Source organism: Pan paniscus, chromosome 18 (genome assembly GCF_029289425.2).
Source record: "Pan paniscus chromosome 18, NHGRI_mPanPan1-v2.0_pri, whole genome shotgun sequence".
NCBI lineage: Eukaryota > Metazoa > Chordata > Mammalia > Primates > Hominidae > Pan > Pan paniscus.
Genome location: NC_073267.2, coordinates 33,387,314 through 33,414,940, shown reverse-complemented (window position 1 = coordinate 33,414,940; position 27,627 = coordinate 33,387,314). Strand labels below are relative to the sequence as shown.

The window sequence follows — 27,627 nt, the reverse complement described above, 5'->3', positions numbered from 1 at the left end:
CGAGCTACTGCACTACAGCCTGGGCAACAAAGCAACACCCCATCTCAAAAAATAATAATAATATGGCCGGGCACAGTGGGTGCCTCACACCTGTAATCTCAGCACTTTGGGAGGCTGAGGCAGGCGAATCACCTGAGGTCAGGAGTTCAAGACCAGCCTGGCCAACACGGTGAAACCCCGTCTCTACTAAAAATACAAAAATTAGCCAGGCATGGCAGCAGGCACCTGTAATCTTAGCTACTTGGGAGGCTGAGGCAGGAAAATCACTTGAACCTGGGAGGCAGAGGTTGCAGTGAGCCAAGACTGCACCACTGCACTCCAGCTTGAGCGACAGAGCAAGACTCCATCTCAAGAAAATAATAAGATAAAGGTTGAAATTATTTAAAAAAAAATGTGGCATGCCCTGCGAAACGCAGAGCAGCACAGTACGACCCTCTTCTGGGTCACAGGTGAGATTTCCTCATGCACCTGTCAGACCTCAGGTTTCTCTCATCACTTTTCCCAAGCTCCCCCGCCGCCTTTTTTTTTTTTTTTTTTTTTTTTGAGACTGAGTCTGGCTCTGTCACCCAGGCTGGAGTGCAGTGGCGTGATCTTGGCTCACTGCAGCCTCCGTCTCCCAGGTTCAAATGGTTCTCCTGACTCAGCCTCCCTAGTAGCTTGGATTACAGGCATGCATCACCACAACCAGCTAATTTTTTTTTTCTTTGAGATGGAGTTTTGCTCTTGTTGCCCCATTGGCGCAATCTCGGCTCACCACAACCTCCGCCTCCCAGGTTCAAGCGATTCTCCTGCCTCAGCCCCCCGAGTAGCTGGGATTACAGGCATGCGCCACCATGCCCGGCTAATTTTGTATTTTTAGTAGAGATGGGGTTTCTCCATGTTGGTCAGGCTGGTCCCTAACTCCCAACCTCAGGTGATCCGCCCGCCTTGGCCTCCCAAAGTGTTGGGATTACAGGCGTGAGCCACCGCTCCTGGCTCTAATTTTTGTATTTTTAGTAGAGATGATGTTTCGCCATATTGGCCAGGCTGGTCTCGAACTCCTGACCTCAGGTGATTCTCCCACCTCTGCCTCCCAAAGTGCTGGGATTACAGGCATGAGCTACTTTGCTTGGCCTCCCTGAGCCTTTTAAAATAGAATCAAAGGCTCTATTTCTCCAACCCTCCTTTGTCCACAAGATGAGAGTTCTTGGGAATAACCACTCCCAAGCTTTTAGGTTATTCTCACCATTGCCCTCAACTTCCTTGTAACCCCAACCTCTCCTAGAATTGCCTGCATATGAGATAGAAGGTCTCAGACAAATAGATGAAAGTGTTTATTTTATTTTATTTTATTTTTATTTTTATTTTTTTGAGATAGAGTCTCACTTTGTCACCAGGCTGGAGTGCAGTGGCGCGATCTCGGCTCACCGCAACCTCCACCTCCCAGGTTCAAGCGATTCTCCTGCCTCAGCCTTCCAAGTAGCTGGGACTACAGGCGCATGCCACCACACCCAGCTAATTTTTAGTAGAGACTGGTTTTCACCATGTTGGCCAGGATGGTCTCCATCTCTTGACCTCATGGTCTGCCCGTCTCAGCCTCCCAGAGTGCTGGGATTACAGGCATGAGCCACGGTGCCTGGCCAGGAAGGGTCTATTAATAATTAATAGTCCATCTGGCTGGGAGCAGTAGCTCACGCCTGTAATCCCAGCACTTTGGGAGGCTGAGGCGGGTGAATCACCTGAGGTCGGGAGTTTGAGACTAGCCTAACATGGAGAAACCCCATCTCTACTAAAAATACAAAATTAGCCGGGAATTGTGGCACATGCTTGTTGTAATCCCAGCTACTCGGGAGGCTGAGGCAGGAGAATCACTTGAACCCGGGAGGTGGAGGTTGTGGTGAGCCAAGATCACGCCATTGCACTCCAGCCTGGGCAACAAGAGCGAAACTCCATCTCAAAAAACAAAATAAATAAATAAAATAAAATAAAACACATTAAACTGGCTGGGCGCAGTGGCTCACTCCTGTAATCCCAGCACTTTGGGAGGCCGAAGTGAGTGGATCACCTGAGGCCAGGAGTTCAAGACCAGCCTGGCCAACATGGTGAAACCCTGTCTCTACTAAAAATACAAAAATTAGCCAGGCGTGATGGTGGGCACCTGTAATCCCAGCTACTCGGGAGGCTGAAGTAGGAGAACCACTTGAAGCCAGGAGGCGGAGGTTGTGGTGAGCTGAGATAGAGCCACTGCACTCCAGCCTGGGCAACAGAGCAAGACTCTGTCTCAAAAAAAAAAAAAAAAAAGGAGGCCGGGTGCGGTGGCTCACACCTGTAATCCCAGGACTTTGGGAGGCCGAGGTGGGTGGACCACAAGGTCAGGAGATCGAGACCATCCTGGCTAACACGGTGAAACCCCATCCCTACTAAAAATACAAAAAATTAGCCAGGCATGGTGGCAGGTGCCTGTAGTCCAAGGTACTCAGGAGACTGAGGCAGGAGAATGGCGTGAACCTGGGAGGTAGAGCTTGCAGTGAGCCGAGATCATGCCACTGCACTCCAGCCTGGGGGACAGAGCGAGACTCCATCTCAATAATAATAATAATAATAATAATAATAATAATAATAATAATAAAGGAGAGGATAAAATCTGTAAGTAGTAGGCAGCCGCCAGGCTAATGAAAACAGATTTTTTTTTCATTTTTTTTAATTCTAATTTTCACTTAAAAAGTAGAATTTTGGCCAGGTGCAGTGGCTCACGCCTGTAATCCCAGCACTTTGGGAGGCCGAGGTGGGAAGATTACTTGAGGTCAGGAGTTGGAGACCAGCCTGGCCAAAATGGTGAAACCCCGTCTCTACTAAAAATACAGAAATTAGCCAAGTGTGGTGGCACGCACCTGTAATCTCAGCTATTTGGGAGGCTGAGGCAGGAGAATCACCTGACCCTTCTGGGAGATGGAGGTTGCAATGAGCCGAGATCTCGGCAATGAGCCGAGATGGTGCCACTGCACTCCAGCCTGGGTGACAGAGCGAGACTCTATCTCAAAAAAAAAAAAAAAAAAAAAAAAAAGAATTTCATCATTGGTAGCACTGTCTGTTGTTTTTCTTGATGTGACCGACTCAGTTCATTGTTGAAACAATGTCTGCCAGCTACCCAAGTCTGAATAATAATAATTTGGCTGGGCGTAGTGGCTCACGCCTATAATCCCAGCACAACATGGTGAAACCCCATCTCTGCTAAAGGCACAAAAATTAGCCCAGTGTAGTGGTGTGCGCCTGTAATCCCAGCTACTTGGGATGCTGAGGCATGAAAATTGTTTGAATCCAGGAGGCAGAGGTTGCAGTGAGCCAAGATTGCGCCACTGCACTCTATCCTGGGAGACGGAGTGAGACTCCGTCTCAAAATAATAATAAATTGTTCTTGGTTCTTCCATGTATAAATGGTGTTCCATGACAGGTGGTGGTTGGTTCATCCCACAACTCCATGTCTGAGAGCCTTTCCAGAGGTAACCATTGGATTTATGATTAATCTCAACACTTTATCCATTCTTCTCATTTTGACACGCAGAATATTACGAAGAAATATATTCAACGGTTGAGATTTAATAAAATTGATCATTTTTACTGCTTCAACAAGGACATTCTGAAATGAAACTGTGGCCAGGTGTGGTGGCTCACACCTATAATCTCAACACTTTGAGAGGCCAAGGTGGGAGGATCGCTTGAGCCCAGGAGTTCGAGACAAGCCAGGGCAACATAGTGAGGACCTCATCTTTACAAAAAATACATAAATAAATAAACATTAGCCGGGCATGGTGGTACACACCTGTAGTCCCAGCTACTTGGGAGGCTGAGGTGGGAGGGTTACTTGAGCCTGGGAGTTCGAGGCTTCAATGAGCCCAGATTGTCACTGCACTCCAGCCTAGGTGACAGAGCAAGAACCTCTCTCAAAATAATAATAGAAAGAAAGAAAGAGAAAGCAAGCAAGCAAGAAGGAAAGAGAAACAAAACTTGCCTTTCCTTTTTTTTTTTTTTTTTTTTTTTTTACCATGAGCACATACTGGTGCCAGTTTTCTATCTGTTGCCTCCCAGTTCCAAATCCATTTATTGCACCGCTTGCTACCAGATGTGGAACTGGCAAACATTTCTTCTTTGCCAGTAGAGGGCACCGGAGGGACGCCACAGGAGGAAGGGGCTTGTCCTGGTTCCTCCTCTCTCCCACCCCCGTGGCAGGCAGCCCTGCACCGGACACACAGTGGCATTCAACTTCCTGCCTGCCAGCCCCAGTGTGTGGTTCCCAGCCTGACAACCTTGGCACCCCAGCACCCCAGCAGGAGGGGTTTCTGCTTGTGGTCCCCTGGCCACCAGCCTCAGCCAGCTGGTTGTGGACCAGCTGTGACCTGGGGCAACCCAGCCAACCTCACCGTCCAATGGGCTGCAGCCACCTCTCTCCAGTGAGGTCTGAGACCCAGCCTTAACGAGGCTACCCCCTTCCAGGTTTGTTCTTTCTCTGGGCTCTCTCTCTCACCCTTTGGGTGTTTTTTGATGGTTGTTGTTTGCGTGTGTGTGTGTGTGTGTGTGTGTGTCGAGACAGAGTCTCCCTCTGTCACCCAGGCTGGAGTGCACTGGCATGATCTCGGCTGACTGCAACCTCTGCCTCCCGGGTTCAAGCAATTCTCCTGCCTCAGCCTCCCAGGTAGCTGAGACTACAGTTGCGTGCCACCACACCCAGCTAATTTTTATATTTTTAGGAGAGACGGAGTTTCACTATGTTGGCCAGGCTGGTCTCGAACTCCTGACCTCGTGATCTGCCTGCCTCAGCCTCCCAAAGTGCTGGGATTACAGGCATGAGCCACCACGCCTGGCCCCATGGGTGTTTTTTTAGAGTTCTCTTTGATTCACACTTAGTCACAATCCCCTGTAAATAGTTCATTGTTCTGTTAAAACTTCCCTGTTTAAATGACTCTGTGGTTTCCGCCTTGTGAGTGGATCCCGATCGATGTAGCATTATTACAAGAGGGGTGCCTGGAGATAGATCCACAAGGATAGCATTTGGGGACTGGTTTGTCCATGCCCTTGGGTTTGAGCTTTGTGCATATAGAGGTGGCACAGCCCATAGCAGAGCTGAGGCCAAGGACAAGAAGAGAATGCAGGATGCCGCTTTCCACCTAGAAGAAGGTAAGTGTATGATTCCTTATTTGGAACTACATAAAGTGACCTTGCTCTACTTCTCTTCCCCATACCCTCCTTCTCCCCTCCCCAGCCCCACTTTCCTATTCCAATTAGGGCAATTCTATGAAATCACAGCATCAGAATCTTAGGCCTTAAAATCATTTAGTCTGGCCAGGTGCAGTGGCTCACGCCTGTAGTCCTAGCACTTTGGGAAGCCAAGGCGGGTGGATTGCTTGAGCTCAGGAGTTTGAGGCCACCCTGGGCAACGTGGCAAAATGCAGCCTCTACAAAAAATAGAAAAATTAGCTGGGCACAATGGTGTGCACCTGCTGTCCCAGCTACTCGGGAGGCTGAGGTGGGAGGATCACCTGAGCCTGGGAGGTCAAGGTTGCAGCAAACCAAGATCCTGCCACTGCACTCCAGCCTGGGCTGGAACCGTCATCACACAAACCCAAGAGGCGGAGGTTGAGTTAGCTGAGAACAGGCCATTGCACTCAAGCCTGAGCAATAAGAATAAAATTGAGTAGAACAAAATAAAAAAATCAAAAAACAAAACAAAACCCACACTCCAAAAACAAACTAACAAAGAATAAATAAATAATATAAAAATAAAATAAATACTGCAGTCCTTATGTTATTGCTTTGTTTCGATATCTGGTATGATTGCCTGAGGGACGTGAGGTTTTTAATCATGGGTTTTTTTTTTAATCTTTAGAAGTGGTTGGTTATGTAAAATATTATTATTTTTTGAGACTGGATTTTGCTGTGTCACCCAGGCTGGAGTGCAGTGGCTTGATCACAGCTCACTGCAGCCTCAACCTCCTGGGCTTCAAGCAATCCTCCTGCCTCAGCCTCCCAAGTAGCTGGGATCACAGATGTGTGCCACCACGCCTGGCCAATGTGAAAAAATCCTTTTAACTTTTTTGTAGAGATGCACTCCTGGACTCAAGCGATCCTCCTACTTTTCCCGACCGCCAGGCCCTTTCTGATAAACATTTACACTGTTTATTATCTGATGCCATTTCTATCTTCTTCCTTGTCATCCAGACATCAAATAATTAGGTTTCTTCGGGGTTTTCTTTTCCAAGTGCTCAGTGTTAAAGATCACTCACATTAGGGCCAGACACCACGGCTCATGCCTGTAATCCCAGCACTTTGGGAGGCCAAGGCGGGCAGAGCACTTGAGGTGGGGAGTTTGAGACCAGCCCGTCCAACTTGGTGAAACCCCACCTCTACTGAAAAAAATACAAAAATTAGCTGGGCGTGATGGTGCATGCCTGTAGTCCTAGCCACTTGGGAGGCTGAGGCATGAGAATCGCTTGAACCCAGGAGGCAGAGGTTGTAGTGAGCCAAGATCACATCAGCACACTCTAGCCTGGGTGACAGAGTGAGACTCTGACTCAAAAAATAAATAAAATAAATATCGCTTACATTAGATATACCCAAGGGGTGGTCTATGGAGACTTGGAAGCAGTGGTTATTGCAACAGGGGCACGGAAGTCATCTGGCTATGCCAGGGTGCCCAGGGGATACTCGGGGTGGGTGGCATGGTGCCGCTGGGGACTCACCGCACAGGACGCTCTGATCAACGCACTGCCAGGAGTAGCGCTCTGTCTTGGGGCTGCAGCCGGCCTCCTCAGCTCGAGTGTAACAACAGTCGTGGCCATGGCAGCACCTGCGGATGTCACATGGGCAGGACAGCAGGTGGGTGAAGCTCTCTCCTGGCCCTCCTCTTGCCAGGACCATGGGTGACTGAAGACCCCCAGGGAGGCACAGCATCCTCTTATCTAAGTTTTTTTTTTTTTTTTTTTTTTAAGGGACAGGGTCTTTCTCTGTCACCCAGGCTGGACTGCAGAGGCACAATCATAGCTCACGGCAGCCTTGAACTCCTGGGCTCAAGCGATCCTCCCACTTCAGTGTCCCAAGTAGCTGAGACTACAGGCACACGCCAGCATGCCCGGCTGGTTTTTTAATTTGTATTTCCTTTGAGACAGCGTATCTCTCTGTTGCTCAGGCTGGAGTGCAATGGCTCAATCAGCTCACTTTAGCCTTGAATTCCCGGGCTCAAGTGATACTGCCACCTCAACCTCCCAAGTATGCTACTACAGGAACACAAACTCCTTTCAAATGCTGGGATTACAGGTGGGAGCTACTGTACACCTGGCCTTATCTAAGCTGTTTCCCTGAAAATCCCCGACTTGGGTAATGATTCCATTGGCCCCACCATGCCCTGTCCTGCCTTCCTGGCTGTGCCCAAGCTTGGTCCCTGCCTGCCTGCCTCCCTCTCTGGGTCTCGAGCTCCTGTGACACATGACTCCTCTCTCTTCCTGGAGTGATCCAAGCCCTGCCACTTCCTGACTTTGCCCACACTGTACCCTCTGCCTGGGGCAACTTCATGTCTGCCCATTGACCCTTAGGCCTCAGCACAGGCACAAGCCCCTGCCTCCGGAGGTCATCCAGGCCTCACCAGGCTACACCCTCTCGTAAAATTGGATTCCCTTCCTTCAGGGCAGGTTTATAATGAAATCCTCCTCAGTGGCCAGGTGCGGTGACACCCATCTGTAATCCCAGCACTTTGGGAGGCTGAGGTGGGAGGATCACTTGAGGCCAGGGGGTCGAGACCAGCCTGGGCAACATTAGAGAGACTCTTGTCTCTATAACAAATTTAAAAATTAGCTCACCAGGCCAGGCTCAGTGGCTCATGCCTGTAATCCCAACACTTTGAGAGGCCGAGGCAGGTGGATTACGAGGTCAGGAGTTCGAGAGCAGTCTGACCAACACGGCGAAACCCTGTCTCTACTAAACATACAAAATTAGCCAGGCATGGTGGCACACACCTGTAATCCCAGCTACTCGGGAGGCTGAGGTAGGAGAATTGCTTGAACCCAGGAGGTGGAGGTTGCGGTGAGCCAAGATCACGCCATTGCAGTCCAGCCTGAGCAACAGAGCAAGACTCTGTCTTGAGACAATAAAAACACACAAAAAATTAACTCGCCAGGATGGCACATGCGTATAGTCCTAGCTACTTGGGAGGCTGAGGTGGGAGGATTCCCTTCAGCCCAGGAGTTTGAGGCTGCAGTGAGCCACTGTGATTGTGCCACTGCACTCTAACCTGGGCAAAAGCGAGACCTCAGGCTAGAGTGCATGATTTTGGGTCACTGCAACCTCCACCTCCCAGGTTCAAGTGATTCTCCTGCCTCAGCCTCTTGAGTAGCTGGGACTACAGGCATGTGCCACCACGCCTGGGTAATTTTTGTATTTTTAGTAGAGACAGGGTTTAGTAGAGACCATGGTGAAACCCCATCTCTATTAAACAAATCTCTACTAACCCCATCTCTACAAAAAACAGCTGGGCGTGGTAGTGCACACCTGTAATTCCAGCTACTTGGGAGGCTGAGGCACGAGAATCATTTGCATCTTGGAGGCAGAGTTTGCAGTGAGCTGAGATCGCACCACTGCACTCCAGCCGGGATGACAGAACAAGACCCTGTCTCAAAAAAGAGAAAAAGGAACAAACAACAGCAACAACAACAAAAAAACCTCTGTGTCAATCACAGCCTTCGAGCTAGGGGAGAGGTGGCCGAATTCTGCCCTCTGCTAACGAGCTATAGCTTTGTGGAAATGGGCGAGTGGCGTGCCCTTGTGAGCCTCAGGGCCCCATCTGTAAAATGGGCATAACTGTCATGCCTGTCTTTAAGAACAGCCTTGGGGATAAATGAGTGGAACTCATGGAAAGATCTCAGCCCACAACCTTCCACAGAACAGGCGCTTCTCACACAGTAAGTAGCAGGAGTGCAGAGGCTGCAGGCATGAATCCAGCCAGACTGCCTGGGTTCAAGTCCCAGCTCCCACGTCTTGGTAACTAAGTGGCCTCAGACAAGTTACTTAGTATTTCTTCTTTTTTTTTTTTTTCAGACGGAGTTTTGCTCTGTCACCCAGGCTGGAGTGCAGTGGTGTGATCTTGGCTCACTGCAACCTCTGCCTCCCAGGTTCAAGCAATTCTCCTGCCTCAGCTTCCTGAGTAGCTGGAATTACAGGCACCTGCCACCACACCCAGCTAATTTTTGTATTTTTAGTAGAAACAGGGTTTCACCGTGTTGGCCAGGATGGTCTCGAACTCTTGACCTCGTGATCTGTCTGCCTCAGCCTCCCAAAGTACTGGGATTATAGGCGTGAGCCACTGCACCTGGACACGTTACTTAATATTTCTGTGCCTTGGTTTCTTCATCTGTGAAATGGGATTGTTGTGAGAATGCAAAGGGATTCCCAGGGCAGTTCCTAGTGCATAGTCTGGCTGCCTTTGTGTGTGTGTGTGTGTGTGTGTGTGTGCATGTGTGTGTGTGTTTAATATAGAGACAGGGTCTCACTATGTTGCCTAGGCTGGTTTCAAACTCTTGGGCTCCAGTGGTCCTCCTGCTTCCACCCAAAGTGGTGGGATAACAGGTGTGAGTCACCACACCTGGTCACTTTATATTATTTTTTTCTTTTGAGACAGGGTCTCGCACTGTTGCCCAGGTTGGAATGCAGTGGTGCAATCTCAACTCACTGCAAACTCCGCCTCCCGGATTCAAGTGATTCTCCTGCATCAGCCTATTGAGTAGCTGGTACTGTAGTCACCCGGCTCCTTGCCTGGCTAATTTTTGTATTTTTAGTAGAGATGCGGTTTAGTGATTCTCCTGCATCAGCCTCTTGAGTATCTGGTACTATAATCACCTAGCTCCTTGCCAAGCTAATTTTTGTATTGTTAGTAGAGATGCGGTTTCCTTTTTTTTTTTTTTTTGAGATGGAGTTTCGCTCTTATTGTCTAGGCTGGAGTGCAGTGGTGCGATCTCACTTCACCACAGCCTCCACCTCCTGGGTTCAAGCGATTCTCCTCCTCAGCCTCCCGAGTAGCTGGGATTACAGGCATGCGCCACTGCACCTGGCTAATTTTGTATTTTTAGTAGAGATGGGGTTTCCCCATGTTGGTCAGGCTAGTCTTGAACTCCTGACATCAAGTGATCCGCCCACCTCGGCCTCCCAAAGTACTGGGATTACAGGCAAGAGCCACCACGCCAGGCTGGTAGCAGTCTTTCCTAGAATGTGGATGCCTTGGAAAACAGGGGCTTTGCCTTGTTTCCCTAGAACCTAGAATGGCATCTGGCACACAGCAGATGCTGCATCTATTGTAAATGAATGAATGAAAGAAGTGTCCTTGCAGCCACACTGGCAGCCGTAACATAGTGGTTATAAATCTAGACTCTGGAGTCTCAAGTGCAAATGTCATTGGCCTCTCCTCCAGCCTCCTCAAGGGGCACTCAATGAAAGAACCTGGTAGCACCCTCATATGACTGTAGTTGGACTGACATGACTGCCAGATGGTGGGACTTGGTCTGGAGCAGAGACTACTTGGAATGGTAGAGGCAAAACTCAACAGCCCCTGGAGCTGCGCTTGTGGTGGAGCTGGACCCTGATTTTAGCTGGACCTTGTTTTTAGAGACAGGGTTTCCTTCTGCAGTCTCAAACTCCTAGCCTTGATTGATCCTCCTGCCTTGGCCTCCCAAAGTGCTGGGACTACAGGTGCATGCAACCACACCTGGCTAATTTTCTTTTCTTCTTTCTTTCTTTTTTTTTTGATGGAGTCTTGTTCTGTTGCCCAGGCTGGAGTGCAATGGTGCGATCTCGGCTCACTGCAACTTCTGCTTCCTGGGTTCAATCCATTCTCCTGCCTCAGCCTCCCAAGTAGCTGGGACTACAGGTGTGTGCCACCGTGCCTGGCTAATTTTTGTATTTTTAGTAGGGACGAGACTTCACCATGTTGGCCAGGCTGGTCTCGACCTCCTGACCTCAGGTGATCCACCCACCTTGGCCTCCCAAAGTGCTGGGACTACAGGCACATGCAACCATGTCTGGCTAATTTTCTTGAGTTTTAGTAGAGACTGGGTCTCGTTATGTTGTCCAGGCTGGTCCCGAGCTCCTGAGTTCAATCGATCTTCCTGCCTTGGTCTCCCAAAGTGCTGGGCCTACAGGCGTGAGCCACCATACCCAGCCCAATTTTTGAATATTTTGTAGAGACACAGTCTTGCTATGTTGTCCAGGCTGGTCTCAAACTCCTGGGCTCAAGGGATCTTGCCTTGGCCTCCCGGAGCCCTTAATTACAGGAATGACTGCATGTGCTGTTGTGCCTATACTTTCTGGAGATACGTTGTTAGGAATTTATGTAGTTGGCCGGGCACGGTGGCTCACACGTGTAATCCCAGCACTCTGGGATGCCGAGGCAGGTGGATCACCTGAGGTCAGGAGTTCGAGACCAGCCTGGTCAACATGGTGAAACCCTGTCTCTACTAACAATACTAAAATTAGCTGAGCGTGGTGGCACATGCCTGTAGTCCCAGCTACTTGGGAAGCTGAGGCAGGAGAATGGTTTGAGCCCAGGAGCAGAGGTTGCTTGCAGTGAGCCAAGATCATACCATTGCACTCCAGCCTGGGCAACAGAGCGAGACTCTGTCTCAAAAAAAAAAAAAAAAAAAAAAGGAATTTACATAGTTGAACAACTATTCTTTGGACATCTTTCAGTCCAGTAGACGGTGTTAAACTTGAAGACAAATAACGATTTGACCTGTGATATTTGTTTTTCCCTCTTATCTTCTAAACCCATTCATCCAGGTCATTCATCACCTTTAAAGGCATCCCCAGAGGGAGGCAGGTCTGGACAGAGCTGAAGATTGCACAGGCCATTTGCAGGCTGGATTCGTTCTCTGGTGACCCACCTGTCTGACTCGAGTTATTTTTTTCCCATATCTGGACAAGACTGACCTCTGCCCAGCAACTCAGGCCTGTATTTAGTCCAAGGGCCCTCAGTGGCTTTTTATTGTTTGTTTTTTCAGGAAGTGAAGAATTTAGAGGGAAAAGGCGGAAATAACTTTTCAGCCTCTGACCTTTGTAACAATCTGATTTCCTTTTAAAGGAGCATTGTTTGGGCCTGGGGCCACCTAGACCTTCTGATGCTCTTTCCCCCCCCTTGGAGGAGGAGGAAAGGAAGAAAACGGGCCCTGAGCGATCACCACATACCAGGCCCTGGGGGTCTAGTGGCGAAGGAGGCAGGTAGGGTCTCTGCTTTCATGGAGCTTCTAGTCAAGCGAGATGCACTAAACAGTAAAGGGACAAATAGGATTACTGGAGGTAGCCCTAACTACTGGGACAGAAACAAGATGGTAAGATAGAGAAGGAAGAGTGGCCTGCTCAGATGGGGTGGTCCAGAGGCCTCTCGGGGGAGGTGACTCCTTTTTATTTTTTTTGAGATGGAATCTAGCTCTGTCACCCAGCCTGAAGTGCAGTCGTGTGTTTCATGTGCGTCCGTGTGAAGAGACCACCAAACAGGCTTTGTGTGAGCAACATGGCAGTTTATTTCACCTGGGTGCAGGCGGGCTGAGTCCGAAAAGAGAGTCAGCAAAGGGTGGTGGATTATCATTAGTTCTTACAGGTTTTGGGATAGGGGGTGAAGAGCCATGTTTTGCGGGCAGGGGTGGATCTCACAAAGTACATTCTCAAGGGTGGGGAGAATTACAAAGAACCTTCTTAAGGGTTGGGGAGATTACAAAGTACCTTCTTAAGGGTGAGGGAGATTACAAAGTACATTGAACAGTTAGGGTGGGGCAGAAACAAATCACAATGGTGGAATGTCATCAGTTAAGGCTATTTTTACTTCTTGTGTGGATCTTCAGTTACTTCAGGCCATCTGGATGTATACGTGCAAGTCACAGGGGATGCAATGGCTTGGCTTGGGCTCAGAGGCCTGACAGTGTGATCTTGGCTCACTGCAAACTCTGCCTCCTGGGTTCAAGCAATTTTTGTGCCTCAGCTTCCCGAGTAGCTGGGATTACAGGTGCCCGCCACCATGCCCAGCTAATTTTTGTATTTTTAGTAGAGACAGAGTTTCACCAGATTGGCCAGGCTGGTCTCGAACTCCTGTCTCACGTGTCTGTGTGAAGAGACCACCAAACATGCTTTGTGTGAGCAACATGGCTGTTTATTTCACCTGGGTGCAGGCGGGCTGAGTCTGAAAAAGGAGTCAGCAAAGGGTGGTGTGATTATCACTGGTTCTTATAGATTTGGGGATAGGCGGTGGAGTTAAGAGCAGTGTTTTGGGGGCAGGAGGTGGCTCTCATAAAGTACATTCTCAAGGGTGAGGAGAATTACAAAGAAACTTCTTAAGGGTGGGGGAGGTTATAAAGAACCTTCTTAAGAGTGGGGCAGATTACAAAGTACATTGATCAGTTAGGGTGGGGCAGAAACAAATGACAATGGTGGAATGTCTTCAGTTAAGGCTGTTTTCACTTCTGTGGATCTTCAGTTGCTTCAGGCCATCTGGATGTATACGTGCAGGTCACTGGGATATGATGGCTTAGCTTGGACTCAGAGGCCTGACATTCCTGTCTTCTTATGTTAATAAGAAAAATAAAACAAAATAGTGGTAAAGTGTTGGGGTGGCGAAAATTTTTGGGGGTGATATGGAGAGATAATGGGCGATGTTTCTCAGGGCTGCTTCGAGCGGGATTAGGGGCGGCATGGGAACCTACAGTGGGAGAGATTCAACTGAAGAAAGATTTTGGGGTAAGGGCTGATACTGTGGGGATGTTAGAAGGAGCATTTGTCATATAGAATTATTGGTGATGGCCTGGATACGGTTTTGTATGAATTGAGAAACTAAACAGAAGACACACCGTCCGAATAAGAGAAGGAGAAAAACAGGTATTAAAGGACTAAGAATTGGGAGGACCCAGGACATCCAATTAAGAGAGTGCCCAAGGGGGTTCAGCATAATTATTTGCTTGGTTGACAAGTTTTTGGACTCTATCCTTGAGTTTTTTTATGTTGTCATATACCAGGCCAGATTGATTTAGGTAAAAACAACACTCTTCATTTAAAAATATAGAGTCGTCCTTTTTCAGCAATGAGTAAATTGAGGCCTTGGCGATTTTGGAGGAAAGAGAATTGCAAAGCCAGCAATTGTTTATTTATTTATTTATTTATTTATTTATTTATTTACTTATTTTTTTAAATTATACTTTAAGTTATAGGGTACATGTGCACAATGTGCAGGTTTGTTACATATGTATACATGTGCCATGTTGGTGTGCTGCACCCATTAACTCGTCATTTACATTAGGTGTATCTCCTACTGCTATCCCTTCCCCCTCCCCCACCACACAAGAGACCCCAGTGTGTGATGTTCCCCTTCCTGTGTCCAAGTGTTCTCATTGTTCAGTTCCCATCTGTGAGTGAGAACATGCGGTGTTTGGTTTTTTGTCCTTGTGATAGTTTGCTGAGAGTGATCGTTTCCAGCTTCATCCATGTCTCTACAAAGGACATGAACTCATCCTTTTTTATGGCTGCATAGTACTCCATGGTGTATCTGTGCCACATTTTCTTAATCCAGTCTATCATTGATGGACATTTGTGTTGGTTCCAAGTCTTCGCTATCGTGAATAGTGCCGTGATAAATATATGTGTGCATGTGTCTTTATAGCAGCATGATTTATAATCCTTTGGGTATATATCCAGTAATGGGATGGCTGGGTCAAATGGTATTTCCAGTTCTAGATCCCTGAGGAATCGCCACACTGTCTTCCACAATGGTTGAACCAGTTTACAGTCCCACCAACAGTGTAAAAGTGTTCCTATTTCTCCACATCCTCTCCAGCACCTGTTGTTTCCTGACTTTTTAATGATTGCCATTCTAACTGGTGTGAGATGATATCTCATTGTGGTTTTGATTTGCATTTCTCTGATGGCCAGTGATGATGAGCATTTTTTCATGTGTCTGTTGGCTGCATAAATGTCTCCTTTTGAGAAGTGTCTGTTCATATCCTTTGCCCACTTTTTGATGGGGTTTGTTTTTTTCTTGTAAATTTGTTGGTGTTCTTTGTAGATTCTGGATATTAGCCTTTTGTCAGATAAGTAGATGGCAAAAATTTTCTCCCATTCTCTAGGTTGCCTGTTCACACTGATCCTAGTTTCTTTTGCTGTGCAGAAGCTCTTTAGTTTAATTAGATCCCATTTGTCAGTTTTGGCTTCTGTTGCCATTGCTTTTGGTGTTTTAGACATGAAGTCCTTGCCCATCCCTATGTCCTGAATGGTATTGCCTAGGTTTTCTTCTAGGGTTTTTACGGCTTTAGGTCTAACATTTAAGTCTTTAATCCATCTTGAATTAATTTTTGTATAAGGTGTAAAGAGGGCATCCAGTTTCAGCTTTCTACATAGGGCTAGCCAGTTTTCCCAGCACTATTTATTAAATAGGGAATCCTTTCCGCATTTCTTGTTTTTGTCAGGTTTGTCAAAGATCAGATGGTTGTAGATGTGTGGTATTATTTCTGAAGGCTCTGTTCTGTTCCATTGGTCTATATGTCTGTTTTGATACCCGTACCATGCTGTTTTGGTTACTGTAGCCTTGTAGTATAGTTTGAAGTCAGGTAGCATGATGCCTCCAGCTTTGTTCATTGGGCTTAGGATTGTCTTGGCAATGCGGGCTCTTTTTTGGTTCCATATGAACATTAAAGTAGTCTTTTGCAACTCTCATCAGCCCAGTTTAATATTACCTATTTATTATAATGTAATGCTGCTCGCACAACTGAGAAAACACTGTTGCTTTACCCCCTCCAGCTCTGTAGCAGCCACGCAGAAATCATAGAACTGTAAACATATGCTAATTACACAACCTATGTAGGCAATCAATATTAAGAAAAACTTTTACTATCCAATATTTCTGTGGTTGAAAATGTAGAGTCTAATTTTGATCCGCAGTAACATCTAGGTTAATGTTGATTCAGAAGGAAAACGTTTGTTGTTGCCATGAGAAGAGGCATTGAAATGCTGAATCACCACCACAAATGTTACCACTATTAATATAAGGAGATACATAGGAAGATCGAATTAGACCATCTCGGACCACCAGGTTTACAATTCCACCTGCAGATACATGCAAGAAGTATTGTCACAATACTTACGTCACATTATTCCGTTGAGGTCATCACCAACTAAGCTTATAATTAATGCGTGGTCAATTTGGTCAATGTCACCAGCGTAGCATACTAACAAAAACAAGGGTTGCAAACTGAAATGCCTATAAGGCAGAACATAAGATGGTAGGAAGCAAAGTCTATAGGGAGCTATATAATAGAGGCTGCAGATTCATGGCAGATTCTAAAGCACAGCAGTCCCCAACATTTTTGGCACCAGGGACCGGCTTTGTGGAAGACAATTTTTCCACAGGCGGCATGGGATGGGGTGCAGGATGGTAATGGTCTTGGGATGAAACTGTTCCATCACAAATCATCAGGAATTAGATTCTCATAAGGAATATGCAACCTGGATCCCTCGTGTGTGCAATTCACAACAGGGTTCATGCTCCTGTAAGAATCTAATGATGCTGCTGATCTGACAGGAGGCAGAGCTCAGGCAGCAATGCAAGCAATGGGGAGCAGCCAGAAATACAGACGAAGCTTCCATTGTTACCCACCATTCACCTTCTGCTCTGTGGCCCAGTTCCTAACAGGCCACAGACCAGTACATGTCCATGGCCCAGGGGTCAGGGACCCCTGCTGTGGCACATTGCTTAATAGAGGACTGTAGCAGCCATGTGCCCTGACCTTTCCTTTTTTTTTTTTTTTTTTGAAATGCCAGAAACCCAGAATTTTTTTTTTTTTTTTAAGACAAGGTCTGGCTCTGTTGCCCAGGTTGGAGTGTAGGAGGGCGATCTCAGCTCACTGCAGCCTCAACCTCCCTGAGCTCAGGTGATCCTCCCACCTCAGCCTCCCAAGTAGCTGGGACCACAGGTGCACATCACTGTACCCAGCTAATTTTTGTACATTTTTTTTAAGGGATGGAATTTCACCATGTTGCCTAGGTGGGTCTTGAACTCCTGGGCTCAAGGGATTCGCCCACCTAAGCCTCCCACAGTGTTGGGATTATAGGTATGGGCCACCATGCCTCACCCTAGAGACTATTTTTAAGACTAGTTTTAGGTTCTCAGAAAAATGGAGAAGATAGAGATTTCCCATATCCCTCTGACCCCATACACGCATAAGCTCCCCATGATCCCCCACCAAAGTTGTACATTTGTTAGAACTGATGAACCTATGTTGACATTATCGTCATTGGATTCTCATTATCATCCAAAGTCCATATTTTACATTAGGGTTCACTCTTGGTGCTTTACATTCTATGGGTTCAGACAAGTATATAATAACATGTATTCACCATTATAGTATCATACGGAGTATTTTCACTGCCCTAAAAATCCTTCTGGGCTTTGCCTGTTCATTCCCCTCTTACTCCTAATTCCTGGCAACCACTGATACTTTTGCCTTTTCTAGAATATCATATATTTGGAATCATACAGTAGATAGCCTTTTCAGATAGATTTCTTTCACTTAGTAATATGCACTTAAGTTTTCTCCAGGTCTTTTTTTGGCTTGATAGCTCATTTCTTTTTAGTGCTGAATCATATTTCATTGTCTTAATGAACCACAGTTTATTTAGCCATTCACCTACAGAAGGACATTTGGTTGCTTCCAAGTTTTGGCAATTATGGATAAAGCTGCTATCAACATCCATATACAGGTTTTCATGTAGACGTAAGTTTTCATCTCCTTTGTGTAAATACCAAAGAGTGTGTTTGCTGGGTTATATGGCAAAAACATGTTTGCTTTTGTAAGAAACCACCAAAATGTCTTCCAAAGTGGCTGTATGATTTTGCATTCCCACCAGCTGTCACTGCTAATTGGGCAGACCTCCTTCAGAGATGTCACCAAAGATAGTGTAATGCTCTTCACTGTAGGCATTTATGATCTATACAAGAATAACAGTGGATTCTGGGTCAGTGCCTTTATTTTATCCTGCCAAGTTCAAGAGAAAGGTTTTTTCTTATTCTAAGAGAAGACTGTTATGGTAAAGTAAAAGGAAGAAATATATAATTACTCTTCTATTGAGGAGGGAGAAGAAGGAAACACTGTGATGTAAATGGCAGAAATTCAATAATTTAATTCAAACTAAAGAGAATGGGAATGTATTGAATTCAGGAATGGAATGTAACGGGAAACTCCACTGGTGGTCTTCAGGCATGGCTGAATCCCGTGTCTCAAATGATATCATCAGGAATATGTTCCTCCCATCCCTCAGCTCTGTGTTCCTTGGTGTGGTCTTTACTTTTTCCACTTGGTAATATGAATGTCCTCCAATATCCTCCCCTACTGCCAGAGATACCAGAGAAAGGAGAGCTTCTCTGATAGTTCCATCAAAACTCCCAGGGATGACTCTGATTGGTCAGCCTGCATCACATGCCAGTTTTCTCGGTCAAGGAAGTGGGACCATGTGATTGACATGAGTATAAGACAATCTGTTCCTGAAAGAAAAGGGTGCTGGGGGAAAAGGCAACAGATGTCCACCACAGCATGTTTTTTCACTTTACTGGTTATTATCTCTTTTTAGACTCCCTCAGCACTGGACAGCCGAGACCACGAAGGACTTGGGACCCTTTCTAGTACTTTTCTCAGGAGATGAATTAAGCTCTATAGCCACAAAGGTGATGTTGTGCTCCATCTTAAGAAGGCTGAAGGAGTTTGAAGGGGAGAGAAAGTGTGGTCAGTTATACAGCATTGGGTTTACTGCTGTCTATGGTTCTGGAAGCTTCCTCCCTGCCTCCAAGGGCTAAGATGTTTCCAGCTCCATTCCAGGATGTGCAAGGTTCTGGAAAAGGGAGTGAGTCCACAGCTAAATGAACTCAGGCCCTTTTGTGTGGCCCCCCAGGCAGATGTGTGCAGGCAGATATTACTTAGCTACCACTCTGCTATTAGTGTACATCTCACACGCACGCCTGTTCTGGCTCTCACACTGGCTGGTGCCCTATGCACATGCACATGTATGTCCAGTGTATGCAGTCACATGTGCAAGCACATTTAATCCAATAACAAGTCTTTATTGATCATTACATTTGGGCATGACACTTTTCTAGGAGTAAGGCCCCAGAAGTTAGACAGTCTAGGCCAAGGGTCCTGCAAAATAAGCATGAGTTAGTCATTTGTGCTGCATAACAAAGCCACACAATCTCAAGGGCATAGAACAATTAGCATATGTTTCTTGCTGCCTGATTTGTGTGTCACTGGGGCAGCCCTGCTCTAGAACTTGTTTTTCTCACCATGAAGGTGTGAAACTACCAAAAAAGGGAAGGGATAAGTACAATTCTGCTTAAGTCCTAGGTTGGAAATTGGCACGCTGTCACTTCTGCCACACTCCAATGGCCAAAGTAAGTTACATGACCAAGACCAACTTTAATGGGGCAGGAAGGAGTCTCCTTCCATGGAGGTGGAGGGCAGGAAAGGAGTGAATGTTTGCTGAATGACAATCAGATACCCCACAAAGCACATCCACACACTCTCATACCTGCACTTGCAGGCACAAGGTGCACATGGACACACATGCTCAGCAGGGCCTGAACACACACAACTTCACCTAGGATCACACACAGCACACATTCTGAAGTCCAGTCACAGTAAAATCATATTCTGGATGTCTGAATATATAGTTATAAGCAGTTGATGCACAAATGTTTATTTTTATTTTATTATTTTATTTTATTTTGAGATGGAGTCTCCCTCTGTTGCCCAGGTTGGAGTGTAGTGATGCAATCTCAGCTCACTGCAACCTCTGCTTCCTGGGTTCAAGTGATTCTCCTGCCTCAGCCTCCCGAGTAGCTGGGATTACAGGCCCCTGCCACTATGCCCAGCTAATTTTTATATTTTTAGTAGATATGGGGCTTCACCATGTTGGCCAGCCTGGTCTTGAACTCCTGACCTCAAGTGATCTGCCCGCCTCGGCCTCCCAAGTGCTGGGATTACAGGCGTGAGCCACCATGCCCGGCCCTGATGCACAAATGTTATATATCCATCTGTTTCTTTTCCTTCCTTGTTTTTCTTATGTTTAGATGTTTATTATTATTTTTATTTTTCCATAAGGTATTGGGGTACAGGTGGTGTTTGGTTACATGAGTAAGTTCTTTAGTGGTGATTTGTGAGATTTTGGTGCACCCATCACCTGAGCAGTATACACTGCAACATATTTGTAGTCTTTTATCCCTTGGCCCCTCCCACTCTTCCATCCAAGTCCCCAAAGTCCATTGTATCATTCTTATGCCTTTGGGTCCTCATAGTTTAGCTCCCACATATCAGTGAGAACATCCATATATCTATCTAATCTTAAAAAAATCAACTTCTGAAATTGAAAAAGTCTTGTATCAACACTGTGAAATCTCAAAAACACAGTGTAGAGTTAAAAAAAACCCCAGATTGCAAAAGAATATCTGTAGTAGGATACAAAGTAAATAAATAAATAGTAGCTGAATTAATTTAAAGCAAATGTAAGCCAAGTTTATATGTAAGAGAAGTGTAAAAGTGAATGCCAAATTCAGAGTGACAGTTACTTCTGGGGAAGGAGAAAGGCAAAGAGTGAAGGAGGGACTTATTATTTATATTGTGATGTTTTATTTCTTAAGTTGGGTTGTGAGGACATGGGTGTTTTGTTGCATTATTCTGTATACTCTTTTTTTAAATACTGGAAATGTTTAATAAAACAAGTAATACATGCTCCTGGTTAACAAATCCCAATCGCACCAAAGGTAATAGGATGAGAAGCAAGTCTCCCTCCCACCCCAGACTTCTAGTTCCCTAGCCTCCCTCTTCAGAGGCAATTGCTGTCCCCAATCTCTTCTGCATCCTTTCAGAAATATCCTGAATACCTATATAACAAGTTTTATGTAGGTATAAAAATACCTATATAACAAGCCTTGCCAACATGGCGAAACCCTGTCTCTACTAAAAACACAAGAGCATACACACACTCTTCTTTACAAAATACAAAATGGAAAATGCCATTCACTCCGCTATGCACATTGCTTTCTAAAAGTTAACTGTCTTAGAGTGGTTGCCTTCAGCCTCAGCTGCACATTAGAATCACCTGGGGAGATTCCAAGAGGGACCAATCCATGGTATCCAGCCCAGCCCGACTGAGTCAGAATCTTTAGGGGCTGGCTCTGGGTGTCCCAGGTGACTCTTAGGTACAGCCAGGGTTGAGAACTGCTGGCCTAGACTGTGACTCTAATTCTGAAGATGAGACTAGAAAGGGGAGCTACATAGGCTGAGAGGCTTGCTCTCTGGGTGAGCTGGGACCCAGTGAGGCATAGCTGTTTGTAGAGCCTGATGGATTATCTGGGCCCATGGACAGGCCTTCTAATAAAATCCCAAGTCTTGACAAAGTGTATTCGTTCTAGATGAGACATGGCACTTTCTCCAAGGCAACCCAAAGTCCCCTAAGTCCCCTCATTGCTAGTCTCCACCCAGGATGTTGAGACAACCCTTCTTCACCTCCTTTTCATGACAAATGTTGTGTTAGGCAATTCTTTTCTTCTTTCTCTTTTTTGAGATGGAGTCTAGCTCTGTTGCCCAGGCCAGAATGCAGTGGCACGATTTCGGCTCACTGCAACCTCCGCCTCCTGGGTTCAAGTGATTCTCCCGCCTCAGCCTCCTGAGTAGCAGGGATTACAGGCATACATCACCACGCCAAGTGAATTTTTGTATTTTTTGTAGAAACGGGGTTTCACCGTGTTGGCCAGGCTGGTCTTGAACCCTTGACCTCAGGTGATCTGCCTGCTTGGGCCTCCCAAGTGCTAGGATTACAGGTGTGAGCCACCGCACCTGACCTGTGTTAGGCAGTTCTTGCATTGCTTTAAAGAAATACCTGAGACTGGGTAATTTATAAAGAAAGGAGGTTTACATGGAATACTATGTGGCCATAAAAAAGAATGAGATCGTGTTCTTTGCAGGGACATGGATGGAGCTGGAGGCCATCATCCTTAGCAAACTAATGCAGAAACAGAAAACCAAATACCGCATGTTCTTACTTATAAGTGGGAGCTAAATGATGAGAACACGTTGTCACATAGAATGGAACAGCAGATACTGGGGCCTATTGGAGAGTGAAGGGTGGGAGGAGGGAGAAGATCAGCAAAAATAACTAATGGGTACTAGGCTTAATACCTGGGTGATTAAATAATTTGTACAACAAACCTCCGTGACACAAGCTTACCTATATAACAAACCTGCCATGTACCCCTGAACTTAAAATAAAAGTTAAATTAAAAAAAAAAAATGAAAAGGGCCAGTTGCAGTGGCTCATGCCTGCAATCCCAGCAGTTTGGGAGGCCGAGGCGGGCAGATCACGAGGTCAGGAGATTGAGACCGTCCTGGCTAAGAGGGTGAAACCCCGTCTCTACTAAAAAATACAAAAAATTAGCCGGGCATGGTGGTGGGCGCATGTAGTCTCAGCTACTCGGGAGGCTGAGGTAGGACAATGGCGTGAACCCGGGGGGCGGAGCTTGCAGTGAGCCGAGATCGTGCCCCGCACTCCAGCCTGGGTGATAGAGCGAGACTCTGTCTAAACAAACAAACAAACACTGCCAGGCACAGTGGCTCACATCTGTAATCCCAGCACTTTGGGAGGCCGAGGTGGGTGAATCACTTGAGGCCAGGAGTTTGAGACCAGCCAGGCCAAGATAGTGAAACCTTGTCTACAATAAAAATAAAAAAAAATTAGCCTGGCTTGGTGCCGCATGCCTGTAATCCCAGCTACTCAGGAGGCTCAGCCACGAGAATTACTTGAGCCTGGGAGGTGGAGGTTGCAGTGAGTGGAGATCACACCACTGTATTCCAGCTTGAGCAACAGAACAAGACTCTGAAAAAAAAAAAAAAAGAGACAAGAAAAGAGGATTGATTGGCTCATGGCTCTGCCGACTGTACAGGAAGCATGATGCTGGCATCTGCCCAGCTTCTGGGAAGGCCTCAGGAAACTTACAATCATGGCGGAAGGCGAAGGGGGAGCAGACACATCTTACTTGGCCGACACAGGAGCAAGAGCGTGATGGGGGAGATGCTACATGCATTTAAACAACAAGATCTCGAGAGAACGCACGCACTATTGTGAGGACAGTACCAAGGGGATTGTATTTAACCATTCATGAGAAATCTGCCCCCATGATCCAATCACCTCTCACTGGGCCCCACCTCCAACACTGGGGATTACATTTCAATAAGATTTGGGTGGGGTACACATCCAAACTATATCAAATATAAAGTTTAGTAAAAACTTTGAAATAGCACCAAACCATAATAGGGGTAGGTACACATACTTTTTTTTGTTTTTTTCTGAGACAGGGTTTTACTCCCATCACCCAGGCTGGAGTGCAGTGGCATGCTCTCGACTCACTACAACCTCAGCCTCCTGGGCTTGGGTGATCCTTCTGTCTCAGCCTCCTAAGTAGCTGGGATGACAGGCTCATGCCACCACGACTGGCTAATTTTTGTATTTTTAGTGGAGATGGGGTTTCACCATGTTGGCCAGGCCAGTCTTGAGCTCCTGACCTCAAGTGATTTGCCTGCCTTGACCTCCCAAAATGCTGGGATTACAAGTATGAGCCACCACACCTGGCCTAACCTACATTTTTTGTCGATATTACCAGATTGCTCTGCTAATAGTGCACAGTTTGACAGTCCCACGGAAAAATGAATGTGCCCAGCATTAAGTATTAGCACTTTATTTTATTTTTGACAATCTGATGGGTGAAAAGTGATTTACTTATGTTTTTTAGACTTTATTGGATTTTTATTGAAGTTGAGTATCATTTTATAGGATTCTTTATAGAGACCACATTAGTGGGACTAGGGAATAGATTTATACGAGAAGTTGCTATAACAAAGAATGAAGGCAGTAAGTAGTGTGACAGTTTCAACTCTAATTTCAATCTGTATTTAAGGGGTTTTAATTATTATTCCTCTTCTTTCATACAGTTTCCTGAGATCCTTCTGCAAGCAGCTTCCAAGATGGCCAGGACCCTGCCCCCTAAAGAATTCCTCTGGGCTGTCTTTCAATCTGTTCGGAACAGCAGTGATAAGATCCCCAGCTCTGACCCTATGCCTAGTGAGTGTTTTCAGGGTATCTGAGCCATTGCTGACATAGTAATTAATGTTTTGGGCAGGATCCCTGACATCAAGAGGCCTCCTTATGCAGGGAACTGGATGAAATGTCTGCAAAGCAATAGAATGACAAAATCTATAGGCAAAAGAATTACACTTTTGGGTCAGGTGCGGTTGCTCAAGCCTGTAATCCTAGCACTTTGTGAGGTTGAGGCGGGCAGATCACTTGAGGTCAGGAGTTCAAGACCAGCCCGGCCAACATGGCGAAACCCTGTCTCTACTAAAAACACAAAAATTAGCCGGGTGTAGTGGTGCACACCTGTAGTCCCAGCTACTCAGGAGGCTGAGACACGAGGATTGCTTGAACCCAGGAGATGAAGGTTGCAGTGAGCTGAGATGGCACCACTGCACTCCAGCCTGGGTGACAGCGAGACTCTGTCTCAAAAAAAAAAAAAAAAAAAAAAAAGAGTTACACTTTTGTAAAGTGACGTGGAATCATGTCCCATACTCCATACCCAGGCTAGTAGGTTTAATGTGTGAATATGTGTAACAAACATTTCAGTAGGATTGACTTAAAGGACCAACATGGATTAGTGGTTTAACATAGCAGTGACAGGGCCGGGCTGGCTAGATTTCACTCCTGAGTCTGCCACTTACTGGCTGTGTGGCTTTGGGTAAGCTCTTTAACCTCTGTGTGCCTCAGTTTTCATCCTTTATCAAATGGGGATAATGAAAGTCTCTACCTCACTGGGTTATTGTGAGAATTAATGGGTTTAAACCCAGAAACATGTTTACAGGAATGCCTGGCATGTAGCAGATCTTTAATAAGTACTAGATATTTTTAAAATTTGATTTTTTTTATTTTTTGAGATGGAGTCTTGCTGGAGTGTCACCCAGGCTGGAGTATAGTGGCATGATCTCGGCCCACTGCAACCTCCACCTCCCAGATTACAGCAACTCTCCTGCCTCAGCCTCCTGACTAGCTGGGATTATAGGCATGTGCCACCACGCCTGGCTAAGTTTTGTATTATTAGTAAAGATGGGGTTTCACAATGTTGGCCAGGCTGGTCTTGAACGCTGGTCTCAGGTGATCCACCTGCCTTGGCCTCCCGAAATACTGGGATTACAGGTGTGAGCCACTGCCCCCGGCCTAAAATTTGATTTTATAGAGGCAGGGCCTCGCTCTGCCACCCAGGCTGGAATGCAGTGGTGCAATCATGGTTCACTACAGCCTCGACCTCCTGGACTCAAGGGATCCTCCCACCTCAGCTTCACAAGTAGTTGGGACTACAGGCATGCACCACCACATCTGGATAATTTTTTATTTTTTTGTAGAGATAGGGTCTTGCTGTGTTGCCCAGGCTGATCTTGAACTCTGAGCCTCAAGTGATCCTCCTGCCTTGGTCTCCCATAGTGCTGGGATTATAGATGTGAGCTACCATGCCTGTCCAAGTGTTAGATATTTTATTATTATTACCATGCACCTACTAAGTGCAGACTGGGGCCAGGCATGAGGAGACAAAGTTAATCACCCCCAATGATAGTAGTTGACAGTCAGTGCTTGCTTTCATCCACCCAACAAATATTCGTTAAGCACCAATTTTGTAAATAAAGAGCTTACTTTCAAATGGAGGGTAGCAAGACAATAAATTTCCATACATAAGTAAAATATATGGTATATTGTATGAAAAGTGCCAAGAAGGAAAATAAAGCAAGGGAATGCACCACGAGTGTTGAGAGGGGACTGTCATGTGAAAAGAGAATCATGAAGGAACGTCTTATTGAGAAGGTGACATTTGAATGAAGACCCAAGGGAGAGTGGGCCATGTGGATATTTTCAATTAGAGTCTTCCAGGCAGAGAGTGCGACAGGACCACTTCCATGAGTGGGAGGTAAGGGCCAGTGTGTTTGGAGGGGAGTGAGAGACAAGGCCAGCCATGTAGTGACTGTTAAAGGAAACCCTAATGACTTTGGCTTTTACTCTGGGTGGAGGAATCGTGTGACATCAAGCAAAGAAATATCACAATTGGATTTATGTCTACCTTGGGTGATTATTCCTCCATGCATTATCTTGTTCTCCCGTTTTTTTTTTTTTCTTGGTGAATGTGGGGTTTTATTGGGTAATGGAGGTGGCTCTCGGTGGGATGGATGGGGAGCTAGAAAGGGGATGGAGTGGGAAGATGATCTTCCCCTGGAGTTTGGCTGTCCTGTGACCAATCTCCTCTCCAACTGTCCCCAGCCAAACTCTTCTTGGCCTTCAGATGCTCCTTTCTCTGCCATGCTGCTCTTCTGCTCCTCTTCTCTTCTATTCATCTGCTCATCTGCTTGTATGCTCATGGAGCCTGGGGTTTGGGGTTTATATGGGTACAGGATAGTGGGATGTGGCAGGCCAAAACCTAACATTTGGGCGTGAAAACAGGAATCCCTATTCCCATTTAGGGCTGCAGATTTCCAGGCTTGGGTGTTCTCTTGTTTTTTAAATGAAGGAAACTGGGGCTTAGGAGACTAAGGGACTTGTCTAAAGTCACAGAGTTAGTAAATGGCAGTTCTTGGATTTGTACCCAAAGCTGGTGGTGACCACCACTGGCTCCCACTGCCCTCAAGGTCTAGCAGTCCATGTCATCACATTGCAGAGCTCTTACTGTGTGCATGTGGTACACAAAATAAGGCTTTCCATGCTCAGGGGAAGGAAGCTCTGGTATCAGTGCATAGTTTGAGTGTTCTTTAGTTGGTTCTGGGTATTAATTGCTGCTGTGCTTTAGTGATTAATGGATTAGCAGAATTACCGCTTGGTTTTATATTAATTTGTGTGTGTGTGTTCACTCACTCCACAGATATTTGCTGAACACCTACTATGTACCAGGCTCTATTCTAAGCCCTGGACAGACACAGTGATAAGACCAAGTTCCTGATATACTAGTCAACCATTCTGCCCTCTCTAGTTCTGTGCTATCACTGATGTTGTTTTCACTAGAGGGTGGGCTGGGGGTTGGCCTAGGGAGGGATGAGTCTTTAGTCCTCTCCAAGTGGCTTATGATAAAGATGTTTGAGGACCACAACTGGCATCTTTGATCTGGTCTACTTTTGCTTCTTGATTGGAATGCAGTGAATTTCCATTGAAGGTGCAATGAGAAGAGAGAGGCCATGGGGCTCGGGAAATACCCTGGCCTTGGGTGGGGTTGGTGCATCTGTCAGCATCAGTGGTGGTCTGCTGCTAAGATAAGAAATCCAGGGTTGCTCTTAAGGATCCTAGAGTTTTCTCCCAGGTTGGGCACATCAGATCCAGCAACGACAATATCTCACTTGCATGTTGGTTGGTAACTGGTTTGAGTAGGTAAGGTTCACATTATTCAAAGACCGAAATGGATGTTTTTCCTGTTGCCAAGAGAAATGCAATGGGCTCATTTCTCTTTTCTCTTGGGATGGGAAAGCCACAACCTCCACTATGATTTTCATGGACAGCAACTCATCTTCCTGGTTTTTA

General features: G+C 46.2%; 1 protein-coding gene across 1 annotated transcript in view; it reads left to right on the top strand.

The window, feature by feature from the left end:
- The first annotated feature begins 398 nt into the window (after window positions 1-398).
- The window catches only part of LOC117977907 (otoancorin-like), a 52,063-nt gene continuing 24,834 nt past the window's right edge, over window positions 399-27,627 (top strand). The window contains 7 exon segments of the mRNA XM_055099302.2: window positions 399-449; window positions 3,431-3,479; window positions 4,960-5,151; window positions 6,635-6,849; window positions 12,092-12,228; window positions 18,613-18,706; window positions 24,018-24,147. Coding sequence (XP_054955277.2) covers window positions 399-449; window positions 3,431-3,479; window positions 4,960-5,151; window positions 6,635-6,849; window positions 12,092-12,228; window positions 18,613-18,706; window positions 24,018-24,147 — 868 coding nt within the window.